The 18,306-nt window shown below is 32.2% G+C and overlaps 1 protein-coding gene across 1 annotated transcript; it reads right to left on the bottom strand.

The window, feature by feature from the left end:
- Nucleotides 1–482: 482 nt before the first annotated feature.
- Nucleotides 483–17,702, bottom strand: abcb5 (ATP-binding cassette, sub-family B (MDR/TAP), member 5). Its single transcript, XM_042740808.1, is given in 29 exon segments — nucleotides 483–1,369; nucleotides 1,738–1,884; nucleotides 2,646–2,852; nucleotides 2,959–3,156; nucleotides 3,234–3,390; nucleotides 3,486–3,626; nucleotides 4,943–5,043; nucleotides 5,165–5,368; nucleotides 6,473–6,556; nucleotides 6,675–6,752; nucleotides 7,187–7,291; nucleotides 7,483–7,632; nucleotides 7,729–7,962; nucleotides 8,707–8,868; nucleotides 9,030–9,200; nucleotides 9,732–9,935; nucleotides 10,086–10,211; nucleotides 11,453–11,563; nucleotides 11,674–11,787; nucleotides 11,888–12,065; nucleotides 12,235–12,359; nucleotides 13,337–13,508; nucleotides 13,627–13,818; nucleotides 14,012–14,105; nucleotides 14,347–14,497; nucleotides 14,624–14,687; nucleotides 16,282–16,381; nucleotides 16,636–16,711; nucleotides 17,578–17,702. Coding segments are annotated over 28 exon segments (4,023 nt in total). The 5' UTR covers nucleotides 16,688–16,711; nucleotides 17,578–17,702; the 3' UTR covers nucleotides 483–1,168.
- Between the last annotated feature and the right edge of the window lie 604 nt (nucleotides 17,703–18,306).

The following is an 18,306-nucleotide window of genomic DNA, read 5'->3' on the forward strand; positions in this document are numbered from 1 at the left end:
TTCGGATAACATTTTATGAGATAAAATAATCACTGTAACGTGTAAAATTACCCAGCACTCAAATGTTGAATTAAAAACGGTGACTATAAATTTAGGTTTAGGTTAGTTTATGAAAGATAGCTATACTTTCGCAGTCACTTTAAAATAAAATCTATATAAGCACACCAACTGTTACGTCTTCAGTAGCCACGAAAACCACTCATGTTCAAGGATTTCAGTGTATTTCCGAGTGTGTCTTTCGAAAATAAACGTATGAAGAATATTATCAGCGCATAATTGTGTAAAGTTGGGTACATGCGAAAAAAAGAATTAATAAAAATGTACCGCCACAGCATGTGACCATACAAACAAAATTACATGCACAAAAGGTAAAAACATGCTAGTCCAGGGAAGAGTTTGAGAAACTGAAATGTACTTTTATCGAGTTTACTTTAAATAAAAACTTTAATTTAAACATGCCTAAGGAAGGAACGACAGCAAAGAATGGTGGATAATTTATTTTATAAAAATCGAAAAAAACATCTTAACAATAAACAATGCATACTATTAACAGGAATAATACAAGAATAATACCAGTTACTGTTCGAAAGACAATGAAGTTAAAGCCTGTGCAGAAAAAAGGTCCAACATGTTGGAGGCTCAAGTCACGAGCAAATTGCGCCCCCATGCGCCGATCTCATATAAACAAAACCAATATTCACATTCAATGGGTTTATGGCATTGTACAAACGCAGACAATCTTCAAAACATTTGGTAAAAGTGCTGCAATTACCTGTTAAATCAGATACGGGGGCGGGGGATTTTTACTGTACATTATTTTATACAATAAAATAACACTACTATAATATTTACAATGCACTGTAATAAATCTATAGATATAAAATATATTTTCATTTTTATATAAGAATAGTATCTTTCATTGTAACAAAATAATAACAATTATCCCACTTCTTTGTTTGTTTGTTTCTAGAGTCAGAATATTTAAATGCCTCTTAGCTTATCAACGTAAGCTTTTTACATTCAAAGTCATATAGTCCTAAAACAAACTGAATATTTAGTGACAGAGGAGATTTCAATTTAATTTAAGATTAAGTGCACCATTTAATCATTTAACGTCACCCTTTATTTTGGATATACAACCACTAGAATAAATCAAAGGGAGATTAAGTTAGTGAGCAGACACTTGTGCATTCACTAGAGCATAGTAGGCCCCTTGTTTGGCCATGAGTTGAGCATGCGTTCCCTGCTCAGTCACCTTGCCGTTCTGAACAACCACGATGATGTCAGCATTATAAATAGTGGACAAGCGATGGGCAATGACGATACATGTGCGGCCATGCCGAGCGTCATCAAGGGCCTTCTGCACAATCTGTGTAAAAGGAAAGAAAGAAGTGGCCAAAATTTTAAACTAGCACTGAATGGATATTTAAAGCAACACTTTATGAATGAAATCTCTTGACTTGAGTCTTAGGTTTGATCTTTTGTTTCCTTTTCTAAATGTAATAAGACATCAAAACTCAGGGAGTATGTAGAGTGTAAATCTAGGATTTTAAAGGTATTCCCTAAAACCAGCAGGATCGCAGGCACACAAGTTCAAACTATCAAAAGTGCCACCTGCTGGTTGAAGGCAGAAATGCATACAGTCCATTCAGCATCAAAAATGAAACTGTTTTAAAAAATAAAATGAACTTTACTAATGAAATACTTTTAAATAGTTTTGAAAGAACCTGTACAAACCTTCTCGCTCTCTGTGTCGAGTGCAGACGTGGCCTCATCCAGCAGCAGAAGTTTGGGATTGCGGACCAGAGCTCGAGCGATGGCTATCCTTTGCTTCTGTCCTCCAGACAGCTGAGCGCCTTTATCTCCAACTCGAGTGTTGTATTTCTGAAAGGATATTATATATGTATATAGATCATGAATTAATTTTTTTTTCAGCTTAGAGCATATAATATAATATAATATAATATAATATAATATAATATAATATAATATAATATAATATAATATAATATAATATAATATAATATAATATAATATATACTGTTCAGAAGTTTGGAGGGAATTTTTATTTGAAATAAATTAATACTTTTATTCAAAGTGATCACATTTTATTTAAATTGAACAAAAGTGTAGACTTAACTAATATCATAAATTTTATTTTAAAAAATGCTTTTCTTTTGAACACTGGTTATTTTACTATCATTAAGACACTGTTATAATTTTATATATATTTCAAATATATATGTATTGCATTTCAGTTATTTCAATTTTATTACAAATAACAAAAAATGTTTTATGGTTTTTGGTGACGTTAACAACACTGTTGAACATTCTATTTAATAAAGAATCCTAAAAAAAAACTTTATGAATTAAACAAGAATACAACTATTTTTAACATTGACAATATTAAGCAGTAAATCAGCATATCAGATGATTTCTAAAAAAGGATCATGTGACACTGAAGACTGGAGCAATGATGCTGAAAATTCAGCTTTGCCTTCACATAAATAAACAACATTTTAAAATAGTAATAAGTCTAATGATATTTCAAAATATTACTGTTTTTACTGATTTGTTTTATTAAATAAATAAGTACTGAACTTGCTTGTGAAGCAAAATGCATTAACAGATGACATCATGCATACCTCTGGAAGGCCAAGGATAAAATTATGAATGTTGGCCTTCTTCGCAGCTTCCTCGATCTCCTCCTGGCTGACGACGCGGCTGTTGTCTCCATACTGAATGTTCTCAGCAATGGTGCAATCAAACAGGATGGGCTCCTGAGACACCAGCCCCATCTGCGTGCGCAGCCATGCCAGGTTCAGACTTCTGCTGTCGTTCCCATCCACAAACTGCGCGACAAGCAAAAACCAGACAGAATGTGAGGCATAAATTGATCCCTTGAGCCAAAATAATGGCTTAGACCTCTAGGCACACAAAACCACCTGATGAACTCACCACTTGGCCTGCCGCAGGGTCGTAGAAACGCTCCAGAAGCTGAATGGTGGTGCTCTTACCACAACCACTGCTGCCCACCAGGGCCAGGGTCTGGCCCTGACACACAGACACATTCAGGCCCTGCAGGACTTTCACATTCTGACGCGTTGGATAGGAGAACTGCACATCTCGGAATTCAATATTCCCTGAAAAATTTGTCTGAAAAAAAAAATACATTTATTTTACGTTGTGCTTTTTGGTGACCACTTCTAACTGTTTGAGAATTTTATACTTACTGGTCGTTGTCCAGACTCGTCATAGATATCGATGGCTGGTTTCTTTTCCAGCAGCAGTAAGATCCTCCCAGCTGCTGCCTTGGCTTTGGCAAAGTCAGGGGCGAATGATGAGGACTGACCAATGTTCATTGCAGCAAAGACAATCACAGAAAATACTCTGTGGAAGACGAACCAACACATCAATGAAGCAAAGAGTGTGCTTGATATTCAAATATCACATACATATGAAGTCTTTATAAAAACCGTACTTACAGGAAAACATTTTCATATTCTGTTAAGCAGTGTGCAATAAGCCAGGCTCCGAAGCGGAAGATTGCGGCATTGACCAGGTAAGGAATGGCTTGGGCAATAGCAAAGGTGATTCCGTAGATGGGTGCTTTACACAAACTAGATCTGAAACATATTACATATTGCTGTTTGTAAGATTTGGCATTAGCTGAGCACTTTTGTTGAGCCACAGATAAAATGAGCCATTTACCGTTTCGATTTCAAAAGTTTTAGTGCTTAGGACCCCCAAATATAATGATTCCATTGTGAGCAGTGTTATTTTAGTATTATTTATATAATATTATAGTTGGTATTCATTTGTAATTTTTTATTTTTAGATATTCAGTTTTCATTTTAATAATTCTGTTGTGTTTTTGTTTTCCATATACATTTCTGTTTGGCTTCAGTGCTTCATTTCAATTGATTAAGTTAACAATAACAACACTGGTTGTGAGGGACACCTATCCTATCCTAAAAAATAAAGATTTTTACATATATTCATGTACAAAAACGTATTTATAATGCATGAGAAAAAAGTGTTTAAAATATTTTCAAAATTAAGAAATAATATTGTCACTGTATTAGTCAAAACAAAATATCATTAAGTTTATTTATTATTATGAACAAATTATTATTAAAAGTTTTTGAACAGTAAGTTTTTTTATGTTTTTTAAAGAATTCTCTTTTGCACAACAATCCTTAATATATAAAATAAAAAATACAAAAAAAAAAATAATATTGTGAAATGTTTCTGTTTAAAATAACTGCTTTCTATATATTTTAAAATTTAATTTATTCCTTTGATCAAAGCAAAATTTTCAGCATCATTACTTCAGGGTTCTGTGCTACATGATCCTTCTGAAATCATTCTAATATGCTGATTTGCTGCTCAAGAAACATTTATTATTATTATTATTATTATTATTATTATTATTATTATTATTATTATTATTAACATTATTTAAAACAGTTAAAGATTTCTATTTCAGATAAATGCTGTTCTTCTGAACTTTCTATTCACAAAAGAAACCTGAAAAAAATCTACTCAGCTGTTTTCCACATAATAATAATATTAACAAATGTTTTTTGAGCATTCAGCAAATCAGAATATTAGAATGATTCCCGAAGGATCGTGTAACTGGAGTAATGATGCTAAAAATTCTGCTTTAAAATCACAGGAATAAATTACATTTTAAAATCAATTCAAATACTAAGCAGTTATTTTAAATAGTAAAAATATTTCACAATATGGCATTAAACAATTTTTAAAAGAAATATTTTAGGTTAATTTTGACAGCCCCTAAAGTACATTTTGCGAAATCTTTTCCTTTTGCCTTCTGCTTCAAATTTTCCATGAGGCCCTTAGCGCCACCTTGTGGTCCCCGGTCCCCAGTTTGAAAACCCCTATATTCAAATGTTTAGTGTTACAAATGTGATTTTACTGGTATGGCTTGCTCAGGCTGTCAATAAACTTGTGGAAGAAGACGTCTTCGCGGGTTAATGCAACAACTGTTCTGAAGTTCTCAACTGTTTCTGTGGATATCTGTGGGGAAGAGTTACCAGTCAGTTATACATAATACTTTATTGCATATATTAAATCACGTAAATTGAACAAAACAACCCCCCCCCCAAAAAAAAAAGGGTCATTGACAAGTATACTGTACCTTGCCAGACATCTCCAGTGCACTCTGATCTTTGGATGCATGTCCTGCCATGGCTCTCATCTGGATGAAATTTGCCCCCGTGAGGAAGGGGACACAGGCAAGGATAAGCAAGGTGAGCTGCCAGCTATGGATGAAGGCCACAACGACAGCGATGATAAGAGCACAGATAGTGTTTGTGGCTAGACCTAATCTGGCTCCTGCTGCCTAGAGGTGAGAAAGAGAGAAGAAAAAAGTCACTACCCAACTTAACTACATTATTAATAAATATAATATTTAAATACACTCCCGTTCAAAAGTTTGGTGTGAGTAAGATTTTTTTTTTAAATCTGCAAAGACGCTTTAAACTCATTAAAAGTGACAGTGAAGACATTTATAATATTACAAAAGATTTCTATTTTAAATAAATGTCAAAGAATCCTAAAAAAAAAAAAAATTATCATGGTTTTCACAAAAGTATTAAGCAGCACAAAGTCACTGCATGAAATAAAATAAAAAGATGGAAATTGGAATATAAAGATATAGTTATATATATATATATATATATATATATATATATATATATATATATATATATATATATATATATAAAGATATATTGAAAAAAAAAATCATAATAAAAATGACAAAAATACAACAAAAATTACTAACATCTAAAATGAAAGTATATATATATATATATATATATATATATATATATCTATATATATATATATATATATAAAACAATCTAAATATTAATAAAAACTGCAATAGTATTTCAAATAGACTTAAATATCACTGATTCAAATATTAACATTGATAAAAATCATTGATAAATCATAATAAAAATGACAAAAATACAACAAAATCACTAACATCTAAAATGAAATATCAAATTAGCATATTAGAATGATTTCTGAAGGAACGTGTAAAATTTAAGAGTGATGGTGCTGAAAATTCAGCTTTGCCATTACAGGACTAAATTACATTTTCAAATGCATTCAAACAGAACAGGATTATTTCACAATATTAGAGTTTTACTGTATTTTTGATCAAATAAATTGGTGGGCATATATATATATATATATATTACCGACCCCTAACGTTTGAATAGTCATGTTCCTGTGAATTTACAAAAGCTGCACTTTCAATACTAAAAGCTGTAGTCACATGGATTAGCTCTCACATAAATACGGATTGAACAGATTCAACCAGGCCTATAACGATTTAAAGAGATGGATGTAATGAACCAGAGCCAAAAACACAGGCTGTATCCACAGTGAAAACTTAATTACTGGTTCTGATGGCAAATAACTGTGTTCCACTCACCCCTTTAACCAGAGACGCATCTGTGGCTAATTTAGTGGTCAGGACTCCCACTGCATTGTTGTTGTCATCAAACCAAGCAATCTCCTGTTAAGAGAAACAGGCTTGAGGATGAAGCACACATTTCAATAGCTATTTGTTTGTTCCAGATTAGTTCTCAGCTGCATATAGTAATGGAACAAGAGGTGCGGGAAATGTGGCATACCTGTCTCATCATGGCATTGAAAGCCTGTCTTCTCAACCTCATGGTTAGGAGCTCCCCAGATTTACCAAACATGAAGCCCTACAGGACAGAGCAACAGATGTGAAAATTACATACTGCAACTATACGTACATCATATATTCAACAAATATATTAACTAGAAAAACTGTTTTCAACACTGTTAATAAAAATGTTTCTTTAGCACCAAATCAGCATATTAGACTGGTGTATTAATGCTAAAAATACAGTTCTGTCATCACTGAAGTAAATTGCATATTGATGTATTTCATTATAATTTAAACATAAAACATTTATTTTAAATGTAAATGTATTTAAAAAAAATGTTTTTACATTTAAATAATTGTATTTTATATCACAAGAATATTGTACTGTTTTACTGTATTTTTACTCAAATAAATGCAGCATTGATGGACATAAAAGAATATAACAAAAAAAAAAATTAAAAGGTTAGGGTTTTGTTCATATCTGTAATGGAAATGCACCTATAGACTCACCTGGAAGAAATATGTGATAAAGGCCACTGCTCCCGTTAGTAGAAAGAACAGTGAGAACATCATGGTCTTCTGTCGCTTTACATCAGGGTCAACTTCTGCAAACACCTAGAAACAGATGAGATTCTACTGAACTGAACATTCTGGTTAAATCATTATAAATGCTATGTGCTTATGGGACTAGTTTAAAATACAATCCCCATTTTTAAATGAATTATTTTGAACCTATCATGAGGAGATGAGCTACTCAATAGAGATTTTTGTTCAGAGATGTGCAAATACAGACAAAGGACACTCACACCAATGATTTTGGCAAATAGAATAGCCACACAGGGATAAACAGCTCCACCCACAAGGCTGGCCAGCGTGCCCACCAGCAGGTACGGCCATTCTGGCTTGTTCAGAGCCAGAATTTTAGTGAAAGGTATTTCTGGAGCCTTTTCTTTTTCCTACAAGAGAATTTGAAAGTACAAGATCCAGTTACTCCATTTAAGAATCACCAGTGTGATTCACTCTGTAGCATCAAAGAAGCGGAGTGCATGTACCTTTTTGTCTTGTTTGGATTTCTTGCTCTTCTTCTTTGAGGACTTCTTTCTGGAGGAACGTCTCTCACTGCCACGTCTTAAGCTTCGTCTTAAGGTTCCACTCTCCATTTGCATTTCCATTCCTTCCGCAGGAGTTTCTGTTTCAGAAGATTCCTCACAGGTTTCTCCCTCAGAAGCATCCTGAGTATCATCTTCATTGGCATCAAGATCATCATCATTTGGTCTCCCACAGGTCTGTTAATGTAAACGAGTAGGAAAATAAACAAATAAATAAATAAAAACATTATGCCAAATAACTCCAAATACGGTGGCCTTCTTGCGAGAGACCCCCTTGCTAAAGGATACAGGTGGTTATATATATATATAAAAATTTAAGTGTATAAAGACTCCTTTATACTAAGTGGTAGAAATATTAAGCATGAAATTATAATGGTAATATTCCATTATAATTGCCTTTTATACTGTATTTTCACAGTACTGCAACCAACACCACACACACACTACTGTTGAAAATTTTTGGGGTCAGTAAGATAAAAGTTTTATTTATTTTTCAGTAATTTCTTTCAAAAGATTTCTTTAAAAAAGTTAAAATCTTACTGAACCCAACTTTTGAATATATATATATATATATATATATATATATATATATATATATATATATATATATATATATATATATATATATATATATATATGCCAATATTTTTTCTACTAACTGCAAGAATAAAGAAATAAAATGTTTATTTTCTCTTACTGGTATTACTGTTACAAACAGTGGCTGGCAATGGAATAAAATACATTTGATTAATTACATGATTTATAGTTTAGAAAGCAAAACAAAAGTGTAAGAATATCAAATTTGTTAAATGTGTTACGTTTAAAAACCCTGATTTAAGGAAACAACAGGATAGAAATTCATGAAGTCAGTTCTATCCCACCATTATTACACAGTTGCCATGTAGAGAGACAAACATGTACCTGCTGCATTACAAGAGAATAATACACTCCTTTCTTGGCCATGAGTTCTCCGTGAGATCCCTGTTCCACCACTTTGCCTTCACTGAAGCCAGCAATTATATCTGCTGAGCGAATAGTTGACAGGCGGTGTGCAATCACAATGGTTGTACGTCCTGCTCTGGCCTAAGAAACAACACACACAATTATTAATCTGAAGTGTTACACGTTAGTTTGTTAATACTCTCTTAGCACAACAAAAACTGTAATAAAAGATACCCATAATATGCCACTATAACCTGTTCTATTCCAGTCCTCTTGGAAATGTACTGTATGTTTTACATTACCTTGTCCAAAGCTGCCTGAACAATGGACTCGCTCTGTGTGTCCAGGGCTGATGTGGCCTCATCCAGCAGAAGGATTTTGGGGTTTTTGACGAGAGCTCGAGCAATAGCGATCCTCTGTTTCTGGCCTCCGCTCAGCTGAGCCCCTCTCTCTCCAACCATAGTGTTCAGCTTCTGTCTCAAAAAAAAAAAAAAAAAAAAAACTAACTCCCTTTCAGACTTAACACAACTAGACTAAAATAAACCGATGAAGAAATAATTTTCATTCAGACATTACTAGTAAATTTCACAAACAATTACAAGCAAACAGTAGGTAGACAGCACATAATATAAATGCTGTTATATATATATTTATATATATATATAACAGCAAATATATATATATATATAGCAAAATATATATATATATATATTTACACTGTAGAGCAGCTCACATACATAATATCTGCTCAAAATGCAAAAATCAAAACATTTCTAAGTAAGGATTGACCAATATAAAAATTCTGGTCTATATCAAAAGGCAGATAATTCGTTTTATGTTATGGCTGATAACTGATATTAAAAAAAACATAAAACAATATCTCATATTTAGTAATTATTAAAAAAAGTCTACTTTGTCTTAATTAAAAACATAGATGAGTGTCTTTTTACCTCCAATTTTTAAACCTTACTAAACCTTTAATTTAGAAACAGTACAGTACTCACATCTGGTAGTTTGGAAATGAAATCGTAGGCATTGGCCTCTTTAATGGCTCGTTCAATGTCTTCATCAGTGGCGTCTTCACGGCCGTAGCGTATGTTCTCAGCAATAGTGGTTCCAAAAAGAACAGGCTCCTGACTCACGATACCCATGTTCTCCCTCAGCCAGCGCACATTCAGAGAGCGGATATCATGACCATCAAGAGTCACCTACAATTGTACACATTTCATCAAATAAACAACTCTTCTTTCCTGAGACTGACTGAATTCCATCATTTTTTGTGTGACGTGAAGTATTAAAGGAATGCAGCTTTAACTGAGAGGTGAAATGATTCATGGTTGCTCATTAGTCACTCTCACCAATCATGAACAAAGAACATATAAACAATCCAAAATCTTAATCTTTTCCCACATCCCCCAGCCACTGGCTCCAACCAAAGCAATGGTCTTTCCATGAGGGATTTTCAGACTCATTCCCTGCAGAATCTGCACAGGGACACATTTAATCCGTCCTTAGTAGGTTGTAATTTCTATAGATGCACAATATGTGACCCTGGACCACAAAACCAAGTCGCTGGGGTATATTTGTAGCAATAGGCAAAAATACATGGTATGGATCAAAATTATTGATTTTTATTTTATGCCAAAAATCATTAGGATATTAAGTAAAGATCATGTTCCATGAAGATTTTTCATAAATTTCTGTAAATATATCAAAACTTACTTTTTGATTACTTTGTAATATGCATTGCTAAGAACTTCTTTGGACAACTTTAAAGGCGATTTTCTCAATATTTAGATCTCTTTGCACCCTCACATTACAGATTTTCAAATAGTTATATCTTGGCCAAATATTGTCCTATCCTAACAAACCATACATCAATGGAAAGCTTATTTATTCAGTTTTGTGGTCACATATATCAGTACCATATTGGTTATAAGGCAACGTTACAGACTTAAATTCCTCACGCTTAATTACTGACCTCATGTTGTTCCAAACCTGTAAAACCTTTGTTCATCTTTGGACACAAATATATTTTTTGATGAAATCCGAGAGCTTTCTGACCCTGCACAGACAGCAACGCAACTGACACGTTCAAGGCCCAGAAAGGTAGTAAGGACATTGTTAAAATAGTCTGTGTGACATCAGTGGTTCAACCTTAATGTTATGAAGCCAATTTTTTGTGCGCAAAGAAAACAAAAATAACGACTTTTTTCAACATATTCAACTTTGTTACCTTTCTGGGCCTTGAACATGGTAGTTGCATTGCTATCTATGGGAGGGTCAGAGAGCTCTCGGATTTCATCAAAAATTATCTTAATTTGTGTTCTGAAGATGAACAAAGGTCTGACGGGTTTGAAATGACATGAGGGTAAGTAATTCATGACAGAATTTTCATTTTTGGGTGAACTATCCCTTTAAATGTATCGGTATTAGTCAATTTATATCTCTATACACATGATTGATGATATTGAGATTTTTGTGCATACCTTTTCCTTTAATTTTACATTTAAATTACCTTTGCCACCCTCTAATGCTCACTTTAAGTTAAATTAATCTTTAACGAACAGCATTTACTGGTTATCATTTTTAAAACTATTAATTATATTTATAAAAAAAATAATAATTAAAACCAATATAATTTTATTAAGTAATAACTTCAACAAATACAATGGATAGTATCAATAAAAAAGTTCCTGACAGGTGGAAAAATATGCAACTCTACCTTCACATCTTTTCTGGAGGGATAGCTGAAGTGGATGTTCTTGAATTCAATATCTCCTATCACATGATCTGGTTTGTGTCCTTCATTTGAACTGCTGTCAATAGGACGAGGCTGCACCAGGTGAGAGGAACAGAAATAAGTCTTCCAGAATAACAATACGGGTATAAAAAAAGAAATATGAACTTCATTATAAAAAAAGAAAGCAGACTGAAAGTTTGTACCATATCAATTGTTTTGTAGACCTCATAAGCAGCACCTCGGGCTTTAGCGATGCTCTCCAGGTTTGGAGCTCCCTGACCCAAAGAGAATGAGCCAATCATCACAGAGAAGAAAACCTGCGGTCAAAAGTAACAACGCTGGTGGTCAAGAAACATCTCCTGCTGTGACTTTATTCAGAAACGGATAAAACTTTTTTAAAAAGTTTAACACACTCACAATGATGACCCGTCCAATTGAGTAATTCTCTGGCTCGTCCACAGAGAGTTTTGTCCCATACCAAAACGCCAGCGCGTAAGTGCCAAATATAATGAACTGTGTCAAACCCATGGACACATTAGTGGTAATGGCTTTCTTTACTCCAAAATTCTTCGCTTCTATCAAGTTCTTCTCATACCTAGAATACAGAAAATAGTTTGTCACAGAAAACCATTCATCTTTTATGGACACATTCAGAACAGCTTGATCACATTCTTGACATTTAGGCCCAATCTTATCTCCCCTGTTTAAGTTACAGAACAGTTGTGAACTTCTGGTGATGAGTGAAAAGAACAGAATGTGCTCACTTTTCCACTGCTTTTTTCTGTCCATTAAATGCCACAACAGTCCTGATAGCGACTAGAATCTCTTCAGCTACTGCTCCTGCTTTAGCATATGCTGTAAGCTCCTTACTGGTCAGAGTAGCAAGAATCTATAGGCGACAAAATGGGAAGATATTTTCAAATAAACTAAAAAATTTAATTAAGATATATATATATATATATATATATATATATATATATATATATATATATATATATATATATATATATATATATATATATATACATATATATACACACACACACACATACATACGTGTATACACACACACACACACACGTGTGTATATATATATATATATATATATATATATATATATATATATATATTTTTTTTTTTTCTTTATTTATATATTTTAAATAAAGTTTTTATATTCTTATTTATATTCTTACCTTTTTTGACAAAAAGGTAAGATATTTATAAATAAATCAAAAATAAATAAATAAAAAGATATATTACTAATGTATATATATTTTAATTTACAGAAAAAATTGAATAGATTGAGTGTTTATATATATATATATATATAATGATCATTTTTCAATATTTTTATTTTAATAATATATATTTTATATTTACATTTTATCATAATTTAATTTATTTTAATCATCACAATAATCTATAGGCGACAAAAAGGTAAGATATTTCCCTTAAAAAATTAAAATGATTACAATATAATATTTACAAAATTATTGATTTTTTTTAATTGAAGGTGAATATATATAATATTTTTTCAATATTTGTATTTTAATAATATATATTTTATATTTAAATTTTATCACAATTTAATTTTTTTTTAATCATCACAAGAATCTACAGGTGACAAAAAGGTAAGATATTTACATTAAAAAAAATAAAAACGATTACGATAAAATATTAAAAGAATTACAGAAAAAAATTTAAGGGGAATATATATATATAATAATTTTTCAATCTTTGTATTTTAATAATATATATTTAATATGTTAATTTGATCATCATTTAATTTTATTTAATCATCACAAGAATCTATCAGCGACAAAAAGGTAAGATATTTACAAATAAATTACAAAAATAAATACATACTTTAGACCAAACAGCTGCTGATCCTGCCAGCAGGGGACTGACAGCAAGAATGACCAGCGTCAGCTTCCAGCCGTAGATAAAACCAATGATGAAACCAGAAATAAATGTGCAGAAGAACTGGACAAACACACAGATTTTGTCCCCGAGGCCATCGTTGATTGTGTTTATGTCACTGCATTGGGGGAAAGAAGGGAGATGCATAAATCTGACACTTAAACACCTGAGACGTAACCACAGAGCTGATCAGGTGACAGAAACAAGAGTCTGAAACGTGGCTGCACTTCACGTACTCAGTAAGTCTTATGTTCAGCTCTCCGATCTGATGCGTGTCAAACCATGACATCTGCTGGTGAAGGATGGCATGAAAGTACTTCTCCCGGATCCTCTTCGTTTGCTTCGCAGCAGTTAGCAGGAAAAGCATTACCTGGAACGTTCCCAGCAGCAGCACCGCAGCCCCGATCGCAACGAAGTAATAAGCGTGTCTGTGTAAATAAACCAGCAAATCAGGTCAAGGTTCAACAAAGAACTGAATGCATCAAGAGTGGAAGATTCTAACAAAAGAAAATATTGCAGAACCTAGTCAACTAATGTAAAAAAAAAAAAATTAAGAAACTTCACTAAATTATTAACGGGAGAACTGAATGAGAATGAATCTGACACCAGATGGCTCCTCACTTTGACATTTTATCTTCAATGCCTATTTCAGGAGAACCAGCCAAACACACTGAAGAGTTCGTGAGGGCGTAGGTGAAGTTTCCGCTGAAGTTGCCTGCAAACATTTGAGATAAACATTTCCTGAAACCAGTAGTACCAGATAACCACATTAAAGTAAATATTTAGGAGATGATTGCTGAGCTGTAACATTGAGGGTACAGTTTACATGAGCAATTCAAATCAGTCCATTCTGACAGACTTCATGACAGAGATATATTTGACAAGGACTTATGTTTCAACCACATGAATTTACACGCATTTAGATGGATGTTTCTTTATTGTACTAATAAATATACCTGTCAGATTAGCCGTATGCCCACTCAAAACAAAGCTGTCGGTCATTTCTCCAAAAACCACGCACATGAGAGGCAACGCAACGCCATGGGCAGCTGCACACAGCAGGCCAATCAGCATAAGCAGCACCTCCGGACAGGTGGCATAACGAAACTGCATCACAACAAACATGTGAGACAAACTCATGACTGCTGTCTTCAGGACTTATCACGGCATGTTATATCACTGCTTATCAATGCTGCAAATGAATCCTGTGATGTAGAAGAGATGCACACTTACCAGCTGAAAAAACCCAACTGTTTTCACTGGCTCTGTCTTCTTTTTTGACTTTTTTTCCTTTTTGCTATTTAAACAAGAAATAGTTAATTTAAGGTTTCAGATTTATTTATTTATTTATAATTAAGGTACACTATTTTAAATATTTAATTTAAAATAAAATATATTGTTTAAATAAAATAATTTTCAGGGTTTCAGATTTTTTTATTTTTATGAAGGCATATTAAGGGGCATATAAAAGATAAATTTATGTCATTATGATTATCCATTTATGTATAAAATAATAATTAACTGATACATTTACATTTACATTTACATTACATTTACATTTAGTCATTTAGCAGACTCTTTTATCCAAAGCGACTTACAAATGAGGACAATGGAAGCAATCAAAATCAACAAAAGAACAATGATATGCAAGTGCTTTAACAAGTCTCAGTTAGTTTTAATGCACATTTAGTGCATTAGTGCACACAGTACACATAGCAAGTTTTTTTTAAATTATATAATAAAAAGAAAAAAGGTAGAATAGAAAAAGAATAGAGCAAGCTGTTTTTTTTTTGTTTGGTTTTTTTTTTTTTTTTTTGCTTTTGTTAATTGTATAATAAAAAAGAAAACAGATAGAATACAAAAAGATTAGATAAGCTAGTTTTATTTATTTATTTAAATTAAAGCAGTTAGTAAATAAATAGAGTCTAAAAGGGCAAAGTTTTTTTTTTAAGAATAGAATTGAGGTAGAGGGTCAAATAAAGATTGATACAGTCACTATGGTGTCTAAATCCATAGCAAAAATAGAACAGAATATTATAAATATAAATGACATAAAATATTAAAGTTTGCAAGTACAAAATTTTAGACCACAAGTATGCCTTCTTCCTTTTTTTAATGAAGTAATTGTCATTTATGTTATAACCAAAAAAAATTATACAAATATTATTTGACTATTTAATGTATTTAATACAATTCAAATGTTTTTGAATATTGCTTTTCACAATATAGTTCCAAAGTGGTTTTCCATAGAATACTGAAAAAAATAAATAAACAAATAAAATGAGCAAGCTGGTAGCAATGGCAAAGAGACATTATAATATTTTAAATTGTTTAAATTTGTAAATACTAAGCAACAGTAACACATATTTTTGTCACAAAATTACAGTTAGAATTGTGTTACAAATTAATTAAAAACCAAATTTATTGTTATTTTTAGTTAACTTTATATTAAAAATATGGCTCTCAAATAAATATCAAATGAAATAGAAATAATAAATAAATGATAAATATTTTTAAAAATGTTTTATAATAAATAGCCAATGTCAAATAATAACAATAAATGTCGAATTAAGATTTTAAGACAAAATTGTGTTTGTTTTGTTTTGTTTTTTCTCCCTAAAATTGTACATCGACTGTCTTGCCTTGCAGACCCCTAGGGGTCCCCGGTTTGAAACCCCTGTATTAGATTATCAGTTAAAAACACTAGAGGTGTACTGATGAACATTTTAAAAATCTAGAGAATTCTGAAAACTTTCTGGGGAATTTTTGCCCCCAGTTCTGGTTCATTTCTGACTGTAGTTTATAGACACATTTATTTTTATTATCAATGATTCTACTTACATACGACAAGACTCATCTAAAACAATCTAATACAAATCAGACAAATTTACCCTTTGCCCTTTGATTTCGCAGAGGTCTCCTCTGGTTTGTCTTCCTGAGGTTTCTCATCCTGGGTGTAGGCTAGGTTGACAAAGCCCTCGGGGATCACCTCTGCACAAAAGAGGTTTATGCTTAATTAAATTACTGGTGGCGTAAGTCTAAGGTGTCTGTCGATTATAAATAATTAACTCTAAATGACGCAGCATTTTACAAATTAGACAAATGATATAGATATACATGTATTTAGAACTGCCATTTAATTGATCTAATTTTTATTTTAGACTTGCCATTGTGTATTATGAATATTGTTGGCTGCTAGTCATTTTGGGAAGAAAAATGAATGTAAATGAATATGTAGAACACACCTTGCAAGTAAGGAGGAGGGTCTGTCGACTGAACACTCGGCTCTTCTTTCATTGTGATAGCACAGTGTTTGTGTTGCTAGATAAAAAATTTAATTAATTAATTAAAACACACACAATTAAAACAGTCGCTCCAAGCAATGCTGGTTCAAAAAGATGTACACGTTTAAAAAGGTTCTGCATTCTGATGATACCTTTTTTTTTAAATGTATTCTGCATTTTTAAGAAAACAATCAATGTAATGGTGATTTAAAAGGAAACAAAGACACTCATCTGAAGAACTTATAGAGTAAATGTAACATGTAGAACATTTTAAATCTCCAAAGAACCTTAAAGGTAGGTTTAACTCAAGAAGCCCATGTAGCTATAACTAATTAACTAAAGAAATAAATAAACAAATAATGTTTTTAGTAATGTTAACAATGGCTTTTTTATAATTTTTATTCGAATAAATGCTCAGAGGAGATGAAAAAATGGTATTGCTGCAATGAACAGATTTATAACTGAAAAACATATTAGTGCATTCATATATTCTTATAAATATAGGACCTTTACCTACTCATAAAGAAATGTTTTACATATATGTTTTTATTGTCATTATCTAGCGTTATTATTACATAAGCTCATCTCTGAGTTTAAATTGATTCAACCCGCATGCATGTTACATAACCGGTTACAACATAAACGGAAGTGTATTGAAATATGATATAATCGGAAACGCATACAATAAAATTATTTTAGCTTTAAAAAAGTATTTATTTTATTTAAAAAAAAAAAAAACTCTGTCACCCATATTCACATTTGTAAATAAAAAATAAACATTTTAATGGCTGTTTACCAGAAATTCTAGACTAAATTAAACAGTAGGCTACGCAAAAAAAATTAATTAAATAAATAAATAAAAATATTTGCAATATGCAAATAATATTTTTTATTCCGGCTTACCCCATGTGGTGATGACAAAAGCTCCAATCGGACAGACAGTGTGTAGATACAACAGGCTGAGACTCTCCTTCTGTTACATGATGTTTTATAGCGTGTGTGATACCTGGACACGCCTCTTCCTGAGTCAACACTGCACAAAAGATGTAGGCGTGCAAAGGAGAGAAACTGTGACTTTTGCCCTTATAGCGGGTAAATCGGTGTTAAATAGGGTTATATGAAAAAAAACATGAAAGATGACCTGATAAGAAGGCGCGACCTTTGGTCCTACTAAGAGTTCAACATTAAAATTTGAAATTTGAGGTGCATTAAAATTTGTATAGGGTATTTAGGAATTACCTTCAAAGCTTTCCGTTTTGTTGCGCTTTCGCCTCCATCAGTGTTCTGATTAAAGGGGACGTTCTATTTTTTTCGACGTAAAATACTTCCTATCAAAGTTTAATATGTGGAAATATATAGGTCTAGGTTATATAAGGAAGATATGGGATACTTAAACGCTATGACTCAGCGTTTTTAAGTAACTTATTGTTCTGCTTTTCTGAGCATCTTGACAAGAGCATCTAATGGCGTGAGTTTGGGGCGGTGTTATCAGTTTGATCGAGAAACCTGTTTGAATACTGTCATAGTTCTTGCAATTCTGTTTGATGAGGCTAGAGGCGCAGAAATGACTTTGTGTGTTGGGGAAATATTCGTCAATGTTGTATTTATAAAACTTTGACTTTAATGAAACAA

This window comes from Cyprinus carpio, chromosome B16 (genome assembly GCF_018340385.1).
Source record: "Cyprinus carpio isolate SPL01 chromosome B16, ASM1834038v1, whole genome shotgun sequence".
Lineage (NCBI taxonomy): Eukaryota > Metazoa > Chordata > Actinopteri > Cypriniformes > Cyprinidae > Cyprinus > Cyprinus carpio.